At 41.3% G+C, this 18,388-nt stretch overlaps 1 protein-coding gene across 1 annotated transcript; it reads left to right on the top strand.

Annotated features, from left to right (window-relative positions):
• Positions 1-31: 31 nt before the first annotated feature.
• LOC139546634 (phosphatidylcholine-sterol acyltransferase-like) lies at positions 32-11,755 on the top strand. The gene is made up of 6 exons (XM_071355248.1): positions 32-3,594; positions 5,109-5,265; positions 8,456-8,571; positions 8,656-8,751; positions 8,888-9,112; positions 9,757-11,755. The coding sequence occupies exons 1-6, from the start codon at positions 3,447-3,449 to the stop codon at positions 10,302-10,304; spliced, it is 1,290 nt and encodes a 429-aa protein (XP_071211349.1). The 5' UTR covers positions 32-3,446; the 3' UTR covers positions 10,305-11,755.
• The last annotated feature ends 6,633 nt before the right edge of the window (positions 11,756-18,388 follow it).

The following is an 18,388-nucleotide window of genomic DNA, read 5'->3' on the forward strand; positions in this document are numbered from 1 at the left end:
TGCCAACATGTAAAAAAATATTAATATCATTGTTTTAATTTGTAAATCATCTTTATTTCATCCTTCCACCAGACCATATAGTCCGGGCAAAAGCCAGTCATTAGGACGGAGGTTCTATAGTTGCTAGCCAAACATCCCCTTACAAGATTGCAGTTTTGAAACTGCATTAAAAGTGTAGTAACTGCAGTCGACTGGTATTTTGGACGCTGTAATTGCAGAATAACTGCAGTTATACTTCAATCTAATTGCAGTTACACTACAAAATTACTACAGTAAAAAAACATATTTTGGATACAGTACATATTGAAGTTAAACTGCACTCTTAACTGTAGTTATACTGCACCTGACTGCAATCTTTTTTTGTAATGGTCCTACCCCAGTGTTTTCCAAGCTCAGTCCTTGGGACCAAGTGGCGCACATTTTGTTATTTGCCCTAACAATACACAGCTGATTCAAAGCTTGATGATTAGTTGATTATTTGAATCAGCTGTGTAGTGCTAGTGCAAAAAACTAAATGTGCACCCCTTGGTATCCTGAGGACCGAGTTTTCTATTTTCAATGGTTGCTATCAGTGGCGATTTTAGCATGTAAATCTTGGTGGGGCAAACTGTAAAAAAAAAAAAAAAAAAAAAAAAGAAGATTGATGCATGCCAGCAAAGCCACAACACAACACTAAACAATACATTAATTGCACCATAACAGTGACAAACGGTGCCCACAAACGGTTAGGGCCTACATAAAGTTCTCCCCACAGCAGAGCTTTCTTTTCAGCACCATGGAGTGAATCCTTACCACCTCTTCACCTGGCTAGAGCCTTGTCTGGCAGCAAAACAGTTCATTTAACCTCATTTACTGACTTTTTAAAAAACATAGCTGATATGGCTGACTTGCTTAAACAAATGTGGTTTCTACTGACAATTGAGATGTACAAACTATGGCATAAGTGAACGATGTGCAGATAAGAGGCAATACGTCATTTTGATTAAGATATTAATGAGCAAGCTTAGACAGGCATAGTCCATATAACTATTTGTTCAGCTCTTTTGAAATGTACAGTGACAGAATTCAGAACACAGTATTCTCCCTGTACACCAAGTCAGAACCGTAAGATAAATAAAGGGGGCATATAAGCAGACAATGAAAGCTCTTACAATATTCGATGATGACATTTCGCTAAAACAGGCTATAGGCTACATGTGCACCTCCAAGTCAGAACAGTATGCTAAATTATGAGGGAAAGGGACCAAATTATTAGGGTGAGGCACATGGGCTACTAACAGCTTACTACACAACATATATTACTTAGCTACAGTATACATATCTCCCTGGCATATTACATAATTTATGCAGCAGCATATAACACATTTTTGGACTCACCGTTGTGCTTTGCTCCCTTGAACAGGAAGGTGGTTCAGTGATCCTTCTTGTGGGCAAATTTTGTCAAGAACTTTATCATCAAAGTCTGTCATTCTCTGGATCTAAGGTGCTTTCAAGACAACTAGGAACTCTGAAAAAAAAAACTGATTGAATCATGACGTCAGTTATCTTCAGGTCAGAGCTCTAGAAAGAGGAAATTCCGAGTTGGATGACCGTTCAAAACTTTTTTCCCCAGTCGGAGCTAGTTTTATTCAGAGTTCCCAGTAGTCTTGAACTCACTGAAGTATGACATTTCCCAGTGCCGAGTTTCAGTTGTTTTGAATGCGGCAGAAGTCATGCTGGATTGACAGCATGGCCAATGTATTCAACCTTTTCAGGCCATGTTGTAGCGTGTGGATGTTTATCCTTTAAAGCTTGGAAAAGAGACCCTTAAACCCAGTCTTGGACCACATATCCTCTCCACCGAATAGCAGGCAGGGGAAGCAAAATAGTGATTGCTTTGCAACACTTGCAGTTAGCCACTAATTCCTTCCAAACCACTCATTGTGGAATTTGCAATTTTCTACTTGTTATGTAATGTTCATGTCCAATGACCAATGATCACCGATACGTTTTATATATAATTTGACAAGGATTGAAAAGCTTTTGCCAGTAGATTGTCAATGCGATTCATGATGACTGCTTGTCTATCTTGCTAGCTAAGATTTTCAAAGTATGATGTTGACGTCAGTCCAATTAAAGCTACGGTAGATATAACGTGATTTTAGCTTTGGCCAATGACATTGAGCCTTCTTGGATGGGCACTTATAATGGAAATCTATGGCAGAACTTTATAGTTCTCCCTGTAGATTTTGGGGTGAAATAGTGTCCCCATGAGTGATAGAACACTGAGCCAATCACAGCTCAACTAGAGAAGTTTACCAACCCCTACACTCTATTTTCCGCTGGCTGCCCCACCACCATTGACAGCACTGAGCTAGGCTGAAACATCTGCAATTTGGAGCTGACTATGTTTGTATGCGGCTTTATTAACTCAATAAAAACATTTTACAAACGGACATGTGACACGTATTAATGCTAAAATAACTTGCAAGACAGAAAATAGAATTTTAATGTCTGCCCCACCTGCCCTGAACGTGGCCGCTGGTTGCTTTGTAGCTATGCATGAGCTAGTACTCCATTGTTTCCACTAGCTTCTAAAGCCACTAAGTCAGAATTGGCTGCACAATTAGCTTTTTGGTCTTAATTTAGGGTTAGGCATAAGGTTAGCAGTGTGGTTAAGGTTAGGTGTAAAATCCAATTTTAAGAAGATAAATTGTAGAAATGGGCAGAGTTTATGACTGTGGCTATAGAAGCTAAGAGCCTTCTACATTGCTAGCTAGCACACTAAAGTTAACACACAATCACATCAAGCAGCGGAAATTACAGCAAACTATGTGCATTTTCGTTTGTTTCACCTTTGTTTCTTTCTATTGTAAGTTCTTTGAAATTATCCATTATAATGATCCTGATAAATTAATTAACATGGCTCAGAAGCTGTCAGTCTTGTCACATTTATTCTCTATGCATGACATTGTGGAGTTCGCAAAAAAACTGCACAGGTCAGAGGCAAACAAGGTTTAGACAAACCCCAACTATTTAAACCAAATGCTAGCCTAGTAGCATGGGGAAATATTGTTTAGATACTTTTTTCCAGGGGAGAAGTAAGTTTCTGAATTGGCTGTGAGACAGTGGATGCGCATTGTGAATTCAAATGGAACTGTTAATAGGGATGGTGGTGAATAACTAAATCCTCACTATTAACCAATCAGCATCCAGGAACCAAACAACCCGTTTTATAATAGGCCAGGGGTGTATTCATTCCGCCGATTCTGTTGCAAAACGCTTCTTAAAGGAAGCAAACGGAGCGAATCAGGGAGGGACATACCTGAATTTGTCCAATAGAAACCCTCGTTTTAGTTGCAACTGTTAGCCAGAATGAATACAGCCCAGCTCTCGTCCTCCTGACCTAGTGAGAGACAACTCTGTAAACTTTGACACGATTAAGATTTGGGCAAGATTTTGACAGAATGGTACACGCGCACTGCTGTACTGTGCTCCTTATAGTATTCCTTGCGCTACAGCAAGCTGCTGGATTTTGGCTCTTCGATGTCTTTCCATCAAGTTTCAAAACTCAAAACAAAGTGCCAAACAATAGCACTCCGCCGGTTCTTATAGGTGAGCAGATTTATATTTCTTGATTAGTTTGCTGTGTTAGGCCTATTTATTACAACATGTTATATCTCATGGAATTCAATGTATGTTTTATATGATTGTAATAGGCTATCCATTTGCTTTCTTGTATACTGAAAGTCCAAAATGTATTTCACAAGACAGGTCGATTCTCTATCTAGAAGTAGAAGCAAGTTCCAGGCAGTTTTCTCTGGTTTCCACGAGGATTGTAGGTCCTTGAACTCAGTAATAGATGTTGGTGTGAATGTTAATTAAATCATATGGTCCTGGCTGGGTCAGAGATATACAGTGGTGAGAAAGTTTGTGAAACCTTTAGCATTTTTGGTATTTCTGCACAAATTTGACCAAAAATGTGATCAGATCTTCATGTAAGTTCTAGTAATAGATAGTGAACCTGGTTTAAACAACACAATAATTGTACTTTTTTCATTTATTTCTTGAGTAAATTGATCCCAACATTCAATCTCTTTGTCGGAAAAAGTATGTGAACCTCTAGATTAGTCATTACAATGAAGTGTATTAAAGTTGTTCAAAGTTTAGTACACAATATATCCAAAAGTATGTGGACACACCTTCAAATTAGTGGATACGGCTATTTCAGCCACAACCCGTTCCTGACATGCAATGTCCATAGACCAACATTGGCAGTAGAATGGCCTTATGGAGGCGCTCAGTGACTTTCAACGTGGCACCATTATAGGATGTCACTTTTCCAACAAGTCAGTAAGTAAAATTTCTGCCCTGCTAGAGCTGCCTGGTCAACTGTAAGTGCTACTATTGTGAAGTCTCAGCTGCGAGGCAACAATGTCTCAGCTGCGAAGTGGTAGGCCACACAAGCTCACAGAATAGGACCGGGGTTGAAACACTCACTAACGAGTTCCAAACTGCCTCTGGAAGCAATGTCAGCACAATAACTGTTTATTTTATTTTCATAACCATTGCATAATACATTCCTCACCTTTTCTGGGCATGATGGGTTCATATTTTCGAAGGAGCCATACAACAAATTGTCATCCGCATCACTCATTTAATTGGGCCTAGTAAATACACTGAACAAAAATATAAATATGATATGATGGTTGTTAAATAAATATTTGCACATTAAAGCGTTTACACTGACATTTCCTCACATAATTTAATTTACCGACACAAAAAGATCCCACCTTGTCTAGCATATTTTCTTTTGTCGACATTTGGAAAGTTAAACTAAAATGTTTGTTTCCATCAGGCAGTCATTACATTTTTTATCCGACATGTACTTTACTCGCTAAAAAAGGTTTGATGGAAACCTAGTTTGTGTCACCCTAAAAGGAGGACGTTTTTCAGCCGGAGTTATAATGCTCGTTTACACATGCAGTTTTATTTACCGGTCTGATTTTTGTACATGTGCAGACATTTCAGAAATGGTTCATGCAGATATTTAGTATGAAATTTACGCAATGTTTATATATGAGGCCCCTGGCTTCTAACATTTGACATCTTTTTTTTTTTTTTATCAGTGCCTGGGACTGCAGGAAACCAGCTTGAAGCCAAGATTGACAAGCCAAGCCGTGTGCATTGGATGTGCTACAAAAAGACAGATTACTTTTTCACACTTTGGATTGACTTGAATATGTTCATGCCAATTGGAATTAACTGTTGGATTGATAATATAAGGTGAGGGGGAGAATGAATATGATCATAATAATTCTGTTTAGATCTTATGATTAATTCAATCATTTTAACTCTACACTTAGGGAGCATTTCCTAATGGTTCATTGTTGTATCAATAAATAATGCACTGTAATAGAAGAGCAAAGCATATACAACCACAACTCTATTTTCACTAGTTAGATTTTTTTTTAATAAAAAAATGTATCCACTTTTTCAAACACAACCCAACCAAGCCACACTGCTTCTTAACACAGCGCGCATCCAACCCGGAAGCCAGCACCAATGTGTCGGAGGAAACACCGTACACCTAGCGACCTGGTCAGCGAGCACTGCGCCCGGGCCCGCCACAGGAGTCGCTAGTGCGCGATGAGACAAGGATATCCCTACCGGCCTAACCCGGAGGATGCTAGGCCAATGGACCTCCCATGGACCTCCCGGTCGCGGCCGGCTGCGACAGAGCCTGGCTCGAACCCAGAGTCACTGCGATGCAGTGCCTTAGACCACTGCGCCACCCGGGAGGCTACTAGTTTGATTTTGAGTCAAATCAAATCTTATTAGTCACATGCGCCGAATACAACAGGTGTAGTAGACCTTACAGTGGAATGCTTAACTACGAGCCCATAACCAACAAAGCAGTTTAAAAAAAATACAAATAAGAAATAAAAGTAACAAGTATTTAAAGAGCAGCAGTAAAATAACAATAGCGAGACTATATACAGGGGGTACTGGTACAGAGTCAATGTGCAGGGGCACTGGTTAGTTAAGGTAATATGTACATGTAGGTAGAGTTATTAAAGTGACTATACATAGATGATAACAACAGAGAGTAGGAGCGGTGTAAAAAGGGGTGGGGGGCAATGCAAATAGTCTGGGTAGCTGTTTGATTAGGTGTTCATGAGTCTTATGGCTTGGGGGTAGAAGCTGTTTAGAAGCCTCTTGGACCTAGACTTGGCGCTCCGGTACCGCTTGCCGTGCGGTAGCAGAGAGAACAGTCTATGATTAGGGTGGCTGGAGTCTTCAACCATTTTTAGGTTCTTCCTCTGACACCACCTGGTATAGAGGTCCTGGATGGCAGGAAGCTTGGCCCCAGATATGGCAATGCGAACGGCCCAGTACCTCTGTTGTGCCTTGCGGTCAGGGGCCGAGCAGTTGCCATACCAGGCAGTGATGCAACCAGTCAGAATGCGCTCGATGGTGCAGCTGTAGAACCATTTGAGGATCTGAGGACCCATGCCAAATCTTTTCAGTCTCCTGAGGGGGAATAGGTTTTGCCGTGCCTTTTTCGACTGTCTTGGTGTGCTTGGACCATGTTAGTTTGTTGGTGATGAGTGCACCAAGGAACTTGAAGCTCTCAACTAGCTCCACTGCAGCCCCGTCGAAGAGAATGGGGGCGTGCTCGATCCTCTTTTTCCTGTAGTCCACAATCATCTCCTTTGTCTTGATCATGTTGAGGTTGTTGTCCTGGCACCACACGGCCAGGTCTCTAACCTCCTCCCTATAGGCTGTCTCGTCTTTGTCGGTGATCAGGCCTACCATTGTTTTCATCGACAAACTTAATGATGGTGTTGGAGTCGTGCCTGGCCATGCAGTCATGAGTGAACCGGGCAAACAGGAGGGGACTAAGCACGCACCCCTGAGAGAACCCTGTGTTGAGGATCAGCGTGGCAGACGTGTTGTTACCTACCCTTACCACTTAGGGGCGGCCTGTCAGTAAGTCCAAGATCCAGTTGCAGAGGAAGGTTTGTGTCACACGAATCTATCTTAGTCCTGTATTTACGCTATGCCTGTTTGGTGGTTCGTCGGAAGGCATAATGGGATTTCTTTAAAGCTTCCGGGTTAGAGTCCCGCTCCTTGAAAGCGGCAGCTCTAGCCTTTAGCTCAGTGTGGATGTTGCCTGTAATCCATGGCTTCTGGTTGGGGTATGTACGTACAGTCACTGTGGGGACGACGTCATCAATGCACTTATTGATGAAGTGCCATCAGTCATTGGCTTCATCAATGCCATCGGAGGAATCCCTGAACATGTTCCAGTCCGTGCTAGCAAAACAGTCCTGTAGCTTAGCATCTGCTTCATCTGACCACTTCTTTATTGATCTAGTCACTGGTGCTTCCTGCTTTCATTTTTGCTTGTAAGCAGGAATCAGGAGGATGGAATAATGGTCAGATTTGCCAAATGGAGGGCGAGCTTTGTATGTGTCTCTGTGTGTGGAGTAAAGGTGGTCCAGAGTTTTTTTTCCTCTGGTTGCACATTTAACATTAACAAATTTGGTAAAACAGATTTAAGTTTCCCTGCATTAAAGTCCCCGGCTACTAGGAGCGCCGCCTCTGGGTGAGCGTTTTCTTGTTTGCTTATGGCGGAATACAGCTCATTCAATGCTGTCTTAGTGCCAGCCTCTGACTGTGGTGGTATGTAAACAGCTGCGGAAAATACAGATGAAAACACTCTAGGTAGATAGTGTGGTCTACAGCTTATCATGAGATACTCTCAAAACCTCAAGACTTCCTTAGATATTGTGCACCAGCTGTTATTTACAAAAATACATAGTCCGCCGCCCCTTGTCTTACCAGACACAGCTGTTCTATCCTGCCGGTGCAGAGTATAACCAACCAGCTGTATGTTGATAGTGCGTCGTTCAGCCATGACTCCGTGAAGCATAAGATATTACAGTTTTGAATGTCCCTTTCGTAGTTTAATCTTCCGCGTAGGTCATCTATTTTATTGTCCAAAGGTTGCACATTTGCTAGCAGAATGGAAGTAAGTGGGAGTTTATTCGATCGCCTACAAATTCTCAGAAGGCAGCCTGCCCTCCAGCCCCTTTTTCTCCGCCTCCTCTTCATGCAAATCACGGGGATCTGGGCCTGTTCCCGAGAAAGCAGTATATCGTTGGCGTCGGCCTCCTCAGACTCGTTAAAGGAAAAAAAGGATTCTGACAGACCTTGGTGAGTAATCGCAGTTCTGATGTCCAGAAGTTATTTTCGGTCATAAGAGGCGGTAGTGGCAGCGTTATGTACAAAATAAGTAAAAAAATAAGTTACAAACAACGCAAATAAACGAACAAAAAAACACAATCGGTTGGTGGCACGTAAAACGTCTCCCTTCTCCGGCACCATCTTTCTTCACTGTCCTCAGCATTTTAGTGGTTGGGTTCATTTCCTTATGCATTATGTACCTACTGCATATTTCTTGCTACAGAATTGTATACAATAGGACAACTCGCAAGTCATCCAATTCTGCAGGGGTGTCTGTGAGAGTGCCTGGTTTTGGACAGACATATACTGTTGAGTTCTTGGACAACAACAAGCTGTCAGGTGAGAACAACCATAATGAGGCCATCTTTTCCTATGTTTTCTTTTTGATTATGATTTCATTGAATGAAATGTCTCCTTTTCCAGGTTATTTTAATAATATGGTTACACATTTGGTCAACATGGGATATGTCCGCAATGAGGCTGTCCGAGCAGCACCATATGACTTCAGAGTAGCTCCGAGTAAGTGTCATCATGGACACACACACACACCATCCAACTGACAATCACTTTTCTGTACGGAAGTGCAACTCATTCATTGTTTATACACACATGCTTACACATAATGTGACTGTTCCTATTTGTCTCACCTTATCAGATGAGCAGGAGGAATACTTTGCACGACTGAAGAAGCTGATTGAGGATATGTACGAGCGAGATCAACAACCACTTTACATCCTGGGCCATAGCATGGGAAGCAATTATGTCCTCTACTTCTTATATCAGCAGACCCAGGCTTGGAAAGAGGAATACATCAAAGGCTTCATTTCACTTGGAGCACCCTGGGGTGGGGCTGTCAAGACCCTTCGAGTACTAGCATCAGGTACTGTGTCACAATTTGGTGGACAGATTGAACAACCTCACCCATAGTAGAAACATAATATACTTGAGAGAACCTCATAACCGGGTTGAAGTAGATTACATTGACCGTAATCACCTCATGTTGCAAAATCGTTTTACTTGCAGGGTGAAATAATTTATTTATTTCCCGGTACAGGACTTCCTATATGTGCACACACTTGCACCAAAAACATTTATGGGCCTAATCATAGAATTACATATAGAATCTCTTTGGCCCTAGTGGTAAAGATTTGTAATTTAACTTTTAAAATGTATTACTGGACCTTTTTATTGTGGCATAAACACAACCAGTTATGTTTTTATCTGATTGTTTGACAATCACTTAAGGGCTCCTTTACTAGGTTACCTGCACACGTTCATCCACTCGCAACATATATCCAGCCTCCAAACATTGGTGAATGGAAAGAGACATCTGTTACACCAAAAATCTGTTGCCCCCACTATTTATTTTGCCAGGAAGCCATACTGGACCGCCTTGCCCATGTCTTAATTTTCTTGAGAGGGTGGTAGGTCAGTTTTGTCTGGATTACATTGGCGAGTCACACATTGTCTGGAGATTACCAAGAGAAAATTATTGATATTGAATGATAACAATTGTCTCCGCAGGTGAAAATCTTGGCATCCCACTGGTGTCCAACATCAAGATCCGGGAGCAGCAGCGGATGACCACCACAAACCCCTGGATGCTTCCATTTGAAGAGGCCTGGCCTGCAGACCACGTCTTCATCTCCACGCCATCATTCAACTATACCCGACAGGACTACCAGCGCTTCTTTAAAGACATTGACTTTGAAGATGGCTGGTTCATGTGGGAAGACACCAGAAACTTGACAGCTGGTCTGCCCCCTCCTGGTGTTGAGATGTACTGCTTCTATGGTGTGGGGCTGCTCACACCGGTTACCTATATTTATGACGACCAGTTCCCAAATGCAGACCCCATAGACTATGTGTATGCTGATGGGGATGATACAGTGGACAGTCTTAGCCTTGGTCTTTGTAAACGCTGGAGAGGGAAGCAAGCACAGCCTGTCCATGTCAAGGAATTCAGGTCTATGCCCCACATGGAAATAGTATTAAATAGGAAGGTGATCAATGTGGTCCAGAGTATTCTGGAGGGAAGATATCGTGAAGAGGATTCTACATTGATGAACTGATGAACGTCCCATTGATTCCACACTCATGCAAGATCAGGCCCAGCTGGACCAGCCTCCCAAATCTATACTGTAAGCTTTTGGGGAGAAGATTATTCACCCTCACAATATACATACTATTACTGATGCCAGTAGGCTAGCTACGGAGGTGGACTTATACACAATGTACAAACCATTAGGAACACCTGCTCTTTCCATGACAGACTGACCAGGTGAATCCAGGTGAACACTATGATCTCTTATTGATGTTACTTCCAACTTCAATCAGTGTAGATGAAGGGGAGGATACTGGTTATAGAATGATTTTTAAGCCTTGAGACAATTACCACCCCATAATATTATTTATGCCTCTACCAGATGGAAACTAAAAGTGTAATGGCACTTACAAATGTAGATCCTTCAAACACCCTCAAACAGGGAAACGGATCCCAATCAAAGGTGTTATCATGTGCTCCACTAAGGCAGTTATTTGTGTTATAACTTTTCCTTGTGGTAAAAATTGTGGGTAAAACAAAGCGCAAATTAAAAGTAAGAATCATGGAGCATCGTAGCACCATTAGGTGCAAAAACTAGACGTACCCAGTTGTGGCCCACTTTTTGGAAGCAAACCACTATTTCGTCCCTTCGTGAAATCGCCATCGAACATGTCACCCTCCCTAGGAGAGGGGGTGACCTCGACAATTTATTGTTAAAACGAGAGGCCGCCTGGATCTTTAATTTAAAGACGCCCTCTCTCTTGCTCCCTTCGGTGTCAATGTAGACTTTGATCTGAAGCCATTCTTGTGATTGTGATTTTCCTATACATTGTAAATGTTTATGGGCCTATGTAGCCAAATTGTACCTATGACTGTATGCTACCCATCCATGCTTTTTATATGTTCTATTTATATCTGTAAATCAACCAATGAAATCAAGCCACACCCAGCCATGATTAAACACCTGTGTGTCCTTTGAAACTCTCTAAACTAGTGAACCGCAGTGTTTGTCATTATACCCTGATGAAGATGGCTTGTCTGTCGAAACGTTGGTTATTAAAGTATTGCATCTGAGCTCCTAGACTTTGCGGCTCTCCTGTTCTTTTTCGAAGGTTCACCTTCCAACAGGACAACGACCCTAAGCACACAGCCAAGATAACGCAGGAGTGGCTTCTGGACATGTCTCTGAATGTCGTTGTGGCCCAGCCACAGCCCGGACTTGAACATCTCTGGAGAGACCTGAAAATAGCTGTACAGCGACGCTCCCTATCCAACCAGACAGAGCTTGAGAGGATCCTCAGAGAAGAATGGGAGAAACTCCCAAATACCGGTGTGCCAAGCTTGTAGCGTCATACGCAAGAAGACTCAAGGCTGTAATTGCTGCCAAAGGTGCTTCAACAAAGTACTGAATAAAGCGTCTAAATACTTATGTAAATGTGATATTTCCATTTTAAATTTTTAATAAATTCTAAACCTGTTTTTGCTTTGTCAGTATCAGTGGTATAAAGTACTTAAGTTAAAATACTTTCAAGTACTAATGTTTTTTGGGGTATCTGTACTTTCTATATTTTTGACAACTTTTACTAAAGAAAAGATTGTACTTTTTACTCCATACATTTTCCCTGACACCCAAAAGTACTCGTTACATTTTGAATGCTTAGCAGGATAGGAAAATGGTCCAATTCACACATTTATCAAGAGAACATCCCTGGTCATACCTACTGCCTCTGAAATGCTTCGTTTGTAAATTCTCTGAGTGTTTGAGTGTGCCCCTGGCTATCCGTAAATTAAAATAAACCAGAAAATCGTGCCATCTGGTTTGCTTAATATAAGGAATGTGAAAGGATTTATACTTGTACTTTAACTACTTAAGTATATTTGAGCAATTTAATTTACTTTTGATACTTAAGTATATTTAAAACCAAATACATTTAGACTTTTGACTTTCACTTTTACTTGAGTCATTTTCTATTACGGTATCTTTTACTTTTACTCAAGTATGACAGTTGTGTACTTTTTCCACCACTGGTCAGTATGGGGTTGTGTGTAGATTGATAAGGGGGGGAAACGATTTAATCCATTTAAGGATGAGGCTGTAACTTAACAAAATGTGGAAAAAGTCAATGGCCTGAATACTTTCTGAATGCACTGTATGTGCACTCATCCTAACAGGTATTGATATGTAATATGCATTTTGCCTCGTTTCATTATGTTTATCTTTTCCTCTCAGCGTGATAGGACATAAAAAATGTCTTTGAAGATGCGCTCTATTCATGTGCTTCTACTGAGCCATTTGACTTTATGTTCGTATACTTATCTTTTATTATTTCTTATTGTTGTTGCATTGTCGGGAAGGAACCTGCAAGTAAGCATTTCATTGGACAATGTATACCATGAGTATCCCGTTCATACGACTAATAAAACTTGAAACTTGTTCATCCATTCATGTCCATAACTGAGATGTATAATTTCCTTCTGTACACTTGTTCTCTGAGCTTACTGATGGACAAATCTGAATATTTTTTTATTTTTTATCGACCAAAGCATGTCTACAATGTGAGTTTCTGATATTGTACTATATTTAGTCTTTGGACACATGGGGTTACTGTTTATTACATGAATCTAGTTGTGTAAATACGTGTTCAATTGATCAGCTCTTAATAATTTTTGGTACAGAAATTTACTGGACATACAGTATATAGTGCCTTCAGAAAGTATTCATACTCCTTGATTTATTCCACATTTTGTGGAATACATTTTAAAGCCTGAATTCAAAATGGATTACATTTTTAAATTGCACCCATCTATACACTACCCCATAATGAAAGTGAAAACGTGTTTTTAGACATTTTATTCACACCCGAGTCAATACTTTGTAGAAGCACCTTTGGCTGTGATAACAGCTTTGAGTCGTCTTCGGTATGTCTGTATCAGCTTTGCACATCTGGATTTGGGGATTTTCTCCCATTCTTCCTTCCTCTCAAGCTCTTTTAAGTTGCATGGGGAACAGCAATCTTCAAGTCTTTCCACATATTTTCAATGGGATTCAAGTCTGGGCTTTGGCTGGGCCACTCAAGGACTTTCACATTATTGTTCTGAATTCATTCCAACATTGTTTTGACTGTATGATTGGGGTCATTGTCTTGTTGGAACGTAAATATTCACCCCCAGTCTAAGGTTGTTTGCACTCTGAAGCAGGTTCTTATCATGGATTTGCTTGTACTTGACTCCATGTATTGTTCCCTCTATCTTTACCAGTCTCCCAGTCCCTGCCACTGAAAAGCATCCCCATCGCCTGATGCTGCCACCACTATGCTCAAGGGTAGAGTTGGTGTTAGACGCGTGATGAGCTGTGCCGGGTTTTCTCCAGACATAGCGCTCTGTATTCAGGCCAAATAGTGAAAATAAATTCTCATCAAACCACAAATTATTTTGCCTTATGCTCTTTCATGTTCCTTTTGGCAAAGCCCAGGCGTGCTGTTGTGCCTTTTTCTCAGGAGTGGCTTCCGCCTGGCCACACCGATAAAGCCCATATTGGTGAAGTTCTACCATCTCAGATAAGGAACTCTGTAGTTCAGCTAGAGTGGTCATTGGGTTCTTGGTCACCTCCCTGACCAAGGTCCTTCTTGCCCAGTTACTCAGCTCTAGGCAGAGTCTGGGTAGTTACATATTTTTTCAATTTCTTTCAATGTGCTCTTGGAAACTTTCAACACTCTAGAAATTGTTTTAGGGAAAGGAAAGCGGATACCTAGTCAGTTGCACAACTGAATGTATTCACCCGAAATGTGTCTTCTGCTTTTCACCCAACCTTCTGAATCAGAGACGTGTGGGGGGCTGCCTTAATCGACGTCATCGGCACCGAGGGAGCAGTTGTTGTTGGAGGTTAACAGCCTTGCTCAAGGGCGGAATTGCAGATTTTTCCACATTGCCAGCTCAGGGATTTGAACCAGCGACCTTTTGGTTACTGGCCCAATGCTCTTGACCGCTAGGCTACCTGCCACCCAGGTGTATATACTATATACACTGAACAAAAATATAAACTCAACATGTAAAGTGTTGGTCCCATGTTTCATGAGCTGAAATAAAAGATCCCTGACATTTTTCATATGCACAAAAAGATTTTTTCTCTCCATTTTTTGGCACAAATTTGTTTACATCCCTGTTAGTGAGCATTTCTCATTTGCCAAGATAATCCATCCACCTGACAGGTGTGGCATATCAAGAAGCTGATTAAACGGCATGATCATTACACATGTGCACCTTGTGCTGGGGACTATAAATGGCCACTCTAAAATGTGCAGTTTATCACACAACACAATGCCACGGATGTCTCTAGTTTTGACGGAGTGTGCAATTGGCATGCTGACTGCAGGAATGTCAACCAGATCTATTGCCAGAGATCTGAATGTTCATTTCTCTACCAAAAGCCACCTTCAACGTTGTTTTAGAGAATTTGTCAGTACGTCCAACCGGCCTTACAACTGCAGACAACGTGTAACCACGCCAGCCCAGGGCCTCCACATCCGGCTTCTTCACCTGCGGGATAGACAGACCAGCCACCCGGACAGCTGATGAAACTGTGGATTTGCGCAACTGAAGAATTTCTGCACATACTGTCAGAAACTGACTCAGGAAAGCTCATCTGCGTGCTCGCCGTTTTCAACCGGGTCTTGACCTGACTGCAGTTTGGCATCATAACCGACTTCAGTGGGCAAATGCTCACCTTCGATGGCCACTGGCACACTGGAGAAGTTAATCTGTGAATCTGTGAAGATGGCAGACAGCATGTATGGCGTTGTAAGGGCGAGTGGTTTGCTAATGTCAACATTGTGAACAGAGTGACCCATGGTTGCAGTGAGGTTATGGTATGGGCAGGCATAAGCTATGGACAACAAACACAATTACATTTTATCTATGGAAATTTGAATGCACAGAGATACCGTGACAAGATCCAAAAGCCCATTGTCATGCCATTCATCCGCCGCCATCACCTCATGTTTCAACATGATAATGCATGACCCATGTCGCAAGGATCTGTACACAATTCCTGGAAGCTGAAAATGTCCCAGTTTTTCATGGCCTGCATATTCACTAGACATGTCCCACATTGAGGATGTTTGGGATGCTCTGGATCGACGTGTACGACAGCGTGTTCCAGTTCCTGCCAATATCCAACAACTTTGCACAGCCATTGAAGAGGAGTGAGACAACATTCCACAGGCCACAATAAACAGTATGATCAACTCTATGCATTGGAGCTGTATGAGGCAAATTGTGGTCACACCAGATACTGACTGGTTTTCTGATCCACTCCCATACCATTTCATAAGGTATCGGTGACCAAAAGATGAATATCTGTATTCCCAGTCATGTGAAATCCATAGATTATGTCCGAAAGAATTTATTTAAATTGACTGATTTCCTGATATGAACTGTAACTCAGTAAAATCTTTGCGTTTATCTTTTTGTTCCGTGTAGACAGGTGTTTTCCTTCGAAATCTTGTCCAAATTGGCCACAAGTGGATTCTAATAAAGTTGTAGCGACATCTCAAGGATGATCAAAGGAAATTGGATGCACCTGAGCTCAATTTGGGTGTCATAGCAAAGGGGTGCGAATACTTATGTAAATTAGATATTTCTGTATTTTTCAATATAATAAGCAAATCCAATGCAAGTCAATGGAGACTGGAGAGTGAGTAATTTTACAGCGTTTTCCAATTTTCCCAGATCTTAAACTGTTTCAGATCTAAATCATTTTTGGTATATAAATTGTCTGGACCAATATAAAAACAATATACACTGCTCAAAAAATAAAGGGAACACTTAAACAACACAATGTAACTCCAAGTCAATCACACTTCTGTGAAATCAAACTGTCCACTGTCGTGGAAAATCATTTCAAATACAACGCTTATCAGAACTTGTAAATTCAAACATGCTCTTTATTACAACTGTACAGCCAACTGGCATGTCCCCGCGGAACACACCCCGCGGAACACACCCTCAGAAGTCCAGTCCTTTATATTTATATCCACATAGTATTGTCCATCCCTTATGAAGTCATTCACCACCATCTGCTTTCAATTAGTTTATAATGGTGGCCGGACCCTCTGTCCCAGTGTGTCAACAGACCCCATGCCCCTTCCCTTCACCACCAAATCAATGCACTCTTTGTTCTAGTCTCCCCTATCCCTAGTGTGTGCAATTGCCTTTAAGCGCCTCTCTGTCTGACATGTATGTTTGTAATAGAATGGTCAGACCATATGTCTAGTGTCCAATTGCCTTTAAGCGCCTCTCTGTCTGACATGTATGTTTGTAATAGAATGGTCAGACCATATGTCTAGTGTCCAATTGCCTTTAAGCGCCTCTCTGGTATGTGTGCCTCCAGTGGAATGTGCAGACCACAAGTCCAGTGTGTCCAACTGTTTCAAGTGCCCATGTGTCTGATCAGTCCGTCAGCACAATGGAGAAAACAAGAGGGCCAGAACGTCCCCTAGTATATCTCCATTACCACAGTCTCATGATCAACGTGAACATGTGGCTCGCTACTTTAATGTTCAGCTGTCTTATGTTACTACTACAATCCCCCCTCTGGGGCTATTAAGCCACATAAATGATACAAATAAGACTATGGGATAGTAAATGAAAAGACCTATGATAAACAAGAAAATACAAAAAATAAAAACAAAGTGAAGCATATAAACCAACTAGACCAAACATCTCCAATATTCATAAGAGTAAAAGATCCAATCAGAAACATTAAAGAAAACCTAACTAGACCAAACATTTCAACAATATCCTCTCTTGCAGACACCTACCAACCTTTGTGAAATGATTAAAGACATGGTCCATAGACACTTGTAACCGGAATACCCTCTGTTACCTAACATGTGTTTGTAAAATGATCCTAATTTTAGAAGGCAAAACTAATTGAAAGGAAAAGAAAATATATATATGTTCATCGATATATATCAAAAAATTCAAAGAAACATACAAAGAACACAAAGCATCAGGCCAAATAAAAATGCTAAAACCCCATTATCTAGGAGCACAGTCCTCATCCTTACAAATAAGACAATCTCCTCTTTAACACTTGGCACAGAAAAAAGGTTCTGGGTGATGGTTATGACCATCCTCATGAATTTTTGTACACCACTTGCAATAGTGACGCAAATGACACTTTTTGTGGACATGTACAAGTAAACATATATCTGAACTGGGTAATTGAACATATACATGGAAATCATCCTTACGAAAATCGTGACACGCATGACCAACCCCCCAATCACTTCATAGAGACAGTTAGGGTTACCAAAGGGGCAGTCAAGAGGTCCTCCAACCGCATTGCAAGGCTTTCCATACTTATTGGTATAATTGCCTGGGCTTCCCGGTACAAAATTAATCACCACAGGAGAGTCATCTCTCATTACAGACATCTGTTTAACTGTTGTCTGAACCACAATTAACTTTACCAGGGTTATAACACAACAAACTACAATACCCAGAGTCAATAACCCTCCTTCCAACACGATGGCCATCCTAGCAAACATGGCTCCCCACTTTCCTAACGCTAGGACTAACCAATCCCATACAAGGGAGTCTAAACCAGTATTAGCCTTTACTTCTGCTCATAATCCTTTGAGTTTGCCCATAGCAATATTGGGAATAAAGGTGCAACAGTCATCCCCAAACATGACACAAACTCCACCCTTCTCCGCTAAGAGCCAATGGAGAGCCTGTCTATTTCGCCAAGTCATTTTACTGGTAGCCTGTACCTGTTCCCCCAACGCCGTTGGAGCCGAATCAGTATAGTTAATGAACATCTGTTGGTTATAATATATATAATTAATCCACTCTAAATTTTTTATTTGGTGTCATCCACAAAAACATAGATTCAAATCCTGATTTAACTTCATCTCTTGCCTTGAACTCTCGAGGTACACCTCTAGGCTGGCCAATTGCATCAAGGTATACCACAGGGTCTTCCTCATACTTCCTTTTAACTCTAGAATTAACATAGTCATCGTGGGGTGATTTAATAATGGTAACCTGTTGAATTGCTCTTACTAAGACACAAAGACCAATCCATTCATTAGGCAATACATTCAACAA

The sequence above is a fragment of the Salvelinus alpinus genome, chromosome 20 (assembly GCF_045679555.1).
Source record: "Salvelinus alpinus chromosome 20, SLU_Salpinus.1, whole genome shotgun sequence".
NCBI classification, from domain to species: Eukaryota; Metazoa; Chordata; class Actinopteri; order Salmoniformes; family Salmonidae; genus Salvelinus; species Salvelinus alpinus.